Here is a 7,762-nt window from a genome sequence, read left to right on the forward strand (position 1 = left end):
CCCAGTCTTCCTCCGCGGCGGGTTCATCATAATCTGTGTACCGGCTGAGCGAATCGCGGGCGGTGACCTCAGAGGAGCGGGACCCCGACCTGCGCCCCCCCGTCTTCTTCTTAAAGATCCTACGAGAGAGACAGGAAGGGGGGGGGGGGTTATTACATTTTAACATGGCAGCGGTTATCCAGACAAACTCACAAAGGCCGGCGCAGACAGACAGTTACAGAAACACAGAGGAATTAGATCTACACACAAGTGCATGTGGTCCACACAAACACACACACACACACACACACACCTGACAGGGTTCTCTCTGTAGGAGATCTGGCTGGTGGAGCCGGTGGAGCTGGTACTAGCTGCGTCGTCGTCAGGCTGCGAATACTGCCCCAGCCTTGTGCTTCGCCTCGACATCTCTGCGGGAGACAAAGAGGGTCAATACTGCACCCCACCGCCGCGCTGCGAACGCTGCGGGGAAGGAGAACATCAGCGCTCGTCTGCCACAGCAGCCTCGCGCTGCGCCTCGACATCTCTGCGGGAGACTAAGAGAAGCAGCACAGAGAGTCAATACGACACAAAGAGTCGATACGGCACAGAGTCAATACTGCACAGAGAGTCAGTACGGCACAGAGAGTCGATACGGCACAAAGAGTCGATACGGCACAGAGAGTCAATACAGCACAAAGAGTCGATACGGCACAGAGAGTCGATACAGCACAGAGAGTCAATACTGCACAGAGAGTCAATACGGCACAAAGAGTCGATACTGCACAAAGAGTCAATACGGCACAGAGAGTCAATACGGCACAGAGAGTCAATACGGCACAGAGAGTCAATACTGCACAGAGAGTCAATACGGCACAAAGAGTCAATACGGCACAGAGAGTCAATACGGCACAGAGAGTCAATACGGAACAGAGAGTCAATACGGCACAGAGAGTCAATACAGCACAGAGAGTCAATACGGCGCAGAGAGTCAATACGGCGCAGAGAGTCAATACGGCACAAAGAGTCAATACTGCACAGAGAGTCAATACGGCACAAAGAGTCAATACGGCACAGAGAGTCAATACGGCACAGAGAGTCAATACGGAACAGAGAGTCAATACGGAACAGAGTCAATATGGCACAGAGAGTCAATACACCACAGAGAGTCAATACGGCACAAAGAGTCAATACTGCACAGAGAGTCAATACGGCACAGAGAGTCAATACTGCACAGAGAGTCAATACGGCACAAAGAGTCAATACGGCACAGAGAGTCAATACGGCACAGAGAGTCAATACGGAACAGAGAGTCAATTCGGCACAGAGAGTCAATACAGCACAGAGAGTCAATACGGAACAAAGAGTCAATACTGCACAGAGAGTCAATACGGCACAAAGAGTCAATACGGCACAGAGAGTCAATACGGCACAGAGAGTCAATACGGAACAGAGAGTCAATACGGAACAGAGTCAATATGGCACAGAGAGTCAATACACCACAGAGAGTCAATACGGCACAAAGAGTCAATACTGCACAGAGAGTCAATACGGCACAGAGAGTCAATACGTTTCGGGGAGGGGGAACATGAGCGCTCGTCTACCACCGCAGGCTAGCGCTCTGACTGAAAAAGCAGGGGACTAACACAGTGCATTTACATACGCTGAGGGAGACAGGCTAGTACAGCACATCAGCACCGAACATAGAGCTGCACTCTGTGCACTAGGGCCAAGAGTAAGAGATAACACACAAAGGGGTGTTTGTTATTCAATTCTTAATATTATTAAAAATCTTTTACAATCTTTGTCTGATGTTAGTTATAGGCTACTGTATGACCACTGTACAGATTCCCTCAGTGAAGGAAAAACAGGATTGCTATTCCTCCGTTTTAATACATTTTGAAACGGCCAGATTTAATATTGGCTGTAACTGCCAGGAGAGAAAAGGAGCTGAACTGGGGCAGTCCAGTGTAACGAACAGCTTGATGCAGGGTACTGTAACAGTAGCTCTGGGCCTGTGAATGCTGATGGACAGAGAGAGACAAAGTCAGAGTCTTCAGAAGCTAAATGTTGAATGGAAGGAGAGAGTGAGAAAGAAAGAGAGAGAGGGAGAGACAAACGGCCTTCAGAGTCTAAATGTTGAACGAAAGACCGAAAGAGAGCGAAAGAGTCCGAGAAAAGAGAACAAGAGAAAGCGAGTGTGTGTGAGAGCGAGAGAGAGAGAGGGAGAGAGAGACAAAGGAAACAAAGAAAGAAAAGGGAGAGGCAGGCAAACACAGAGGAGATAAGGTTTAACAAAAAACCCTGCTCTGCCCAGGTTTAACAGTACTCAACCGCGCTAATCGCACTCAAGGCGCATTTCACACAGGAAACAGTCATTATTAGAAGGAACAAGAGAAGCTGAGCCAGACTCAGTGCTACAGGCAGGAATACCTCAGTTACTTGGTGAAATCTGCGCGGGCGCGGGCAGATGCCTGTGTAATCTCTAATCTGTAATGCTGGCTAATCTCGCGCAGGCCTGCCGTCGCCCCAGCCTTGTGCATTCGGGCGCAGGCGGCCGGACCTCATTAAGGCGTGGGGGCCCTGCACGTGGAAAAGGGCTCTCTCCCAATCCCACCGGCCCCGCCCCCGCCCCCCTCCGCACAGAGAACAGGGTGGGGGGACGAGCGCTTGACAGGCTATGACAGAGTCGGGCCGAAATTCTGGCATCTCAGTAAAAGTGCCTGCCCTTGCAGAATGAAGGTATTCGAAGCACGGGCGGCGATTCGGACATGCAGAATAACTGCTTGCGATTTATATATATTTTTTGAATAAAAAATGTTTTGAATAGATGGGAAATGTCTACAACAAGAAAGATAGCAAGCTATTGTATTGGCAAAAGTTGACAGTATACTCTCTCAATGCATGTATGTATATCAGTGAACTCACAAATGCAGAGGAAATGTAGGGCCTAATTCATTTATGTGTGTCTGTGGACACAGCTCAGCTGTAATTGTGTTATGATTTTGAAGAAAAGGAAAGTTGTGACACCAAATTCAAAAACCATTAAAATTTGATTTACAATACGATACAATATCTTACAATATGAATGATCATAAATAATTTGGCATGCAGATTTAAAGTGACTACAAAGTTAAATCCCAGAATGCCTTCAGACTACATTGTATTGGGTTTACTATGGTACTGTGTGTATTAAGCATCAGCAAAAGTACAAGAAATCAATTGCATTGCAATATTGAATTACAACAGTAAACATTTCCATCAGTTCCTACGTATGTGCAGATGTATTATCGGGCTCTGGGCTGTTGGGTCCAGGTCCTTCATGACATCATTAAGGACTTGACATAATGACCAATAAATGTTTTAGTCTCATTGCATATCTCCTCCCATAGTTTGATGCAAACAACTTGGAAAATTAAGTTCAGGTACTAGTAACTCAGGTAGTAGTAAGACCATTTCTTGTAAAACTGCACAAAAATAACAAAGTTGGTTCCAGACTTGCATTGTTTGTTTCTTATTCTTCGTATATCCACACACACAATATATCGGAATTAGCATATTTTTACTAGCATTCAGAATGACTGACAGTGGTCAAGAGATTGTAAGAATGATACATCTTCACATTTCCCGTTTTGCAGAAATCACGGACAAAATCACATCATCTGGGTTAAAAGGCGGAATTTACACAAACCCGAATGCGACAGAATTCTGAGATCTTTGTTTACATTTTACAAATAGCGTTTGGTACAGTTGAGCGTCCGGGATATTGTTTGCAAGTGCCTGATGTGTGTTTGTTCAGCCACGTGTGTTTGTTTACTTGTGGGTGGGACTGTTGGGGAGGAGTTCAGTGGGGAGGTGGGGTGGCCGGCCGCTCCCAACCACACCCATACAATCCTGAGGTTTTTTTTCAATGTGTACTTTATGCCTGATTTTAAACTAGTGCTATTACAGTTATTGACATTATTGACATAATAGATATTTGGTGGATGTGTATTGAATACATCCCTCTGTGATCATGCATGGTTATCTCAACTATTTTCAGCCACTTTACAAACACTTTAACATATTTTGGCTTTGCGGAATCAAATTCTGTCCGTGTGTTTAACAGATATTCTACTGCACTGCGAGAAAGTCGTATTTACTACACTGTACACCTCCTCCATAAAGAAACCAGCCAGATGTTCACTGTTCACACTAACTGTGACACCTGTGCACACAAAACCACACCACTGCCTTTCGCCACCGTTGCACCACACGAGGCAAATGCACACTTTACACCATCACATGACAAATCCGTTCCCGCACCCCAAATCCAAATCTCCAAACTGATCCAGCTCACGCAGCTAAGCTGGACAAATCTGCGGCTAACCAGGCCCTGGGCCCAGCGACCGGCCCCATACTGAGGCACTCGCTGGCAGAGAGAGGTGGGTAGCCTGCGGGGGGGGGGGGGGGGGCAGATGCAGGAGCACGTGCCGTGGACACGCCTCGAGCAGGGTAGGAAGCGCGCCTGTACGAGGTGCTATTTCCAGAACAGATTAAATTTAAGTGTGAAGATGAGCACAGTCTCAGCACAGCTGTGCCAAAGCTGAAATTTAGGTGTGGAGCAGAGTGCGGTCAGCCCAGCCACATCTCCACTCAGTCACGCTCGTCACTTCCTGTCTCTGCCAAAAGATCGAAAGCTCTCGCACGGCTATGCACCAGCACCCTGTGCCCCTCCTGCCAGGCTGACTTCTGAGCATCAGGGTTTCACTCATAAGGCGCGAAAGTCACAAAATGGACGCTACCCACCAGCCCCTTGCAAAAAACTTTCTGTGACCCTGAGAATGAACGCACCCCACGCGACTAACCTCTGTCTAAGCCGTAAATTACGTTAGTCCCTCAGCTCTTCACACTCACTGAGATCCTCAGCTTACAATTACTTTACTAGAATAAAACCCTGAGTCACACTGAAACTGCTTTCTGCTCTCCTCTGGATTACTGAACACTCAGGAATCTTAAAGACATAAGCGACTTGGGCCTAATTGCAATATCCTTGAGAGCCTTTATTAAAACAAACACAAAACTAGCCTTTAAAAATCTAATTTAAAAAAATGTTTGTTTGATCCTTTATGCCTTGGATTATGACACGTCTTATTTACACTGATCTAGCACGGGCCTGCATGTATGTACGGTGCACTTAACATTTACTGTGCAATGTTGCTATACATAGCCTACATTCCTGCATTCCTAGCATTGAAGCCTAGTGACTTTTCTCTTTCCTGCTTTGTTCTGCCTATCATATAGATCTTTTATCGCTGAAGATCTTGGCCCAGGCTCTAAGGAAAAAAAAGAGTCCTCTTTCTCAAATGAACTCACCGGGATAAATGTAGGATAAGCAAATATCAGTCATAAATATCTGTCTCTCAGTTGCGCAGTGTCAGGGATTTCCCTGATTCCGTCTCTCAGCCTCACTGTGGGAGGAGATCCCTTCCTGCTGTGTCATGCACACTCATCCTCGCCTCTCCACCCTCACTTTCCCCGATTCCGCCAGGTCCTTCCCTCTACCCCTCCCTCCCTCCCTCACTCACACGCTCTCTCTCTCCCTCTCTCTCACTGTTCCATCAAACATACGTAGCACTCAACTGAGCTCATAATTAAACTGATACCACACGAGTATGTACAAACATTACACAAACAGCCTAAAATGAGTTGACAGATCAAGAGTGGACTGCTGAGTCAAGAGTTTTTTTTTCTTCTTTCTACCGTTTGCTCCCCAACAACAGAAGGCGCTGTCAGGACCTGGCATTGCCGAATACAACATCAAAGATTACGCAGAGAAGCTAAAAGGCTGTTACAGTGAGTGGCAGAACAAGGGTGAGAATGAGAGAGGGCACAAGAGAGAGAAAGAGGGGGCTGGACAGAAAAAAAGACTAACCATACAACCGATAGAAAGAAAAGGGTGGGGCACAATTGCAAGACGAGAAAGAAAAGAAAGGGGAGAGCACAGAGGACATATATACCGACAGAACCATTGCGGGGATTATGGCGGTGGTAACTGAGTGAAAAACATAAACACTCAATGAATGACTCAGATTCCCGCTGCACGAGAAACAGATGCTCCAGGCTGGCACTGCATAACGGCACGGGCTGAGTGTGGTACTTTCCAGGGGCACGCCTGCGAAAGCGGTGCCAGCACCTCGGAATGTGCTCCAGTTAGCCAGTACTACAACCACTAGCCTAAAACTCTCTATGCAAGCACGCTAGTAACGGCCCAGGACAGGCAGACATCAGACAAGTCGTGTAGATTTTCAAATCGGCATGCTTAGTACGTATAGACAGACAAAGCTGGTAACAAGGTGACAAAAGTAACCAGCCATGATGTACGCTAGCGCAGTTAAAAGTTAGCAGACGAGACATAACTAATATTATTGCAAACTAACTTTAAATGGCTAATTTGCTTTAAAAAGACGGACATTAAAACTAACCTAAAGTATTAGTACGTTGAAATTTAGCCATTGTGGCTAAGGTTATAGGCTACTTAGTTAACAGCGTGCTTACAGAAGCACGTGAGACAGCTATCCAGACATGGCTGTATTGTCAATAGCGCATCGCTTTAAAATTCAGAGCAGACTATGATAACGTAATATTCAATAAAGCGACCACAACTATAAAAACGTTAACTATCCAGTTAACTAATTATTTATTATGGTAATGTTATCTATAGCGCTACAAACTAGCACAGCTAACTACATAATCTATGTTAGCCAGCTACTCCACTATCGCTTGGGTAAACAGGCTACGACAGCTAACGTTACAGTAGTCAAGCTAATATTTTGCCAAGAAAATAGCTACTGTGTTACTAGCTTAACCACTGTAAAGCGCTCTGACGTCTCAGACAAAGCATTTGAACAAAGTGAAAAGCCTTCACAATTCACTGTCTATAAGTAACTGCAAAGAAAAACGTAGCAGAACATTATCATACAAACTGTTCGATTCAAATAATAATAATACAAAAATAAGGCAACGTTAGCTTGGCAGGAAAACTTTAATGCTTTTAGATCGTCTTACCACCCACTTGGTCGTAGGGTCGTGGTATGCCAGGAGCGGAGCTGTCACTTCCACTTGTCAATAGCCTGGTTGCGCTAGCCCGCTACAGTTAGCTCGTCAGAAAAAGCCTCCAGATAAATAAACACACAGAAAAATTGGTAACGTAATAAAACCGAACTCGCAGAAAAGGCAAATCTGGAAAATGCACCTGTTTTTTTTATTACAAATGTATTATAAAGTAAATCCGGATATTTTATTGCATAAAATAACACAGCCAGCGATACAAAGCAAGAGTCACAGGAAGACAGCTACTTCTCGCTTGCGGTTGCAAAACATCCTCCTTCCTTGGTGTTTCGTGCAAGGCAGCGGACTGTTTCTTACCATGCAAGACAGCTAATCGAAAAACCGCCCCTTTTTATACCAGCCAATCAGCTACAAACCTCTTCAAAACCAAATGTGGCTGCAAACTCCGTGTTATAGATTTGAATGCGGATTTCCTGGTATTTTTGTAATAGCCTACATATTACCCTATAGTTAAACCATGTCAAGCTGTCAACTCTTGGGAAAGAATCAGACTTCATAAAAGCTCGGTCAGTTCCATTCATTCTGTCCCTTTTAAATGCTGTTTACGCGATCTTTTATCCTTTATACAATTATCAAGGATGGTTTGCCAGTTCACTCTCAGGACGTGTTCTATCTAAAAAAAAAGATTAAAAAAAGACAAATAATATCAGAAACAGGATACGGGTTGGGTATACTG

The 7,762-nt window shown here is 45.2% G+C and overlaps 1 protein-coding gene across 3 annotated transcripts in view; it reads right to left on the reverse strand.

Annotated features, from left to right (window-relative positions):
* Positions 1 to 7,372, reverse strand: part of si:dkey-92f12.2 (SUN domain-containing protein 2) — a 25,506-nt gene extending 18,134 nt beyond the window's left edge. The window contains exons 1-4 of one of the 3 annotated variants that reach the window (XM_035405466.1): positions 7,315 to 7,364; positions 7,024 to 7,130; positions 293 to 407; positions 1 to 119 (exon numbers count right to left, since the gene is read on the reverse strand). In XM_035405466.1, coding sequence (XP_035261357.1) covers positions 1 to 119; positions 293 to 405 — 232 coding nt within the window. In that variant the 5' untranslated portion in view covers positions 406 to 407; positions 7,024 to 7,130; positions 7,315 to 7,364. Of the gene's footprint in view, positions 120 to 292; positions 408 to 7,023 lie in introns of all 3 variants that reach the window. The other 2 variants (XM_035405467.1, XM_035405465.1) reach the window with 2 other exon arrangements.
* Positions 7,373 to 7,762: the final 390 nt, after the last annotated feature.

Source organism: Anguilla anguilla, chromosome 2 (assembly GCF_013347855.1).
Source record: "Anguilla anguilla isolate fAngAng1 chromosome 2, fAngAng1.pri, whole genome shotgun sequence".
Classification (NCBI taxonomy): Eukaryota; Metazoa; Chordata; class Actinopteri; order Anguilliformes; family Anguillidae; genus Anguilla; species Anguilla anguilla.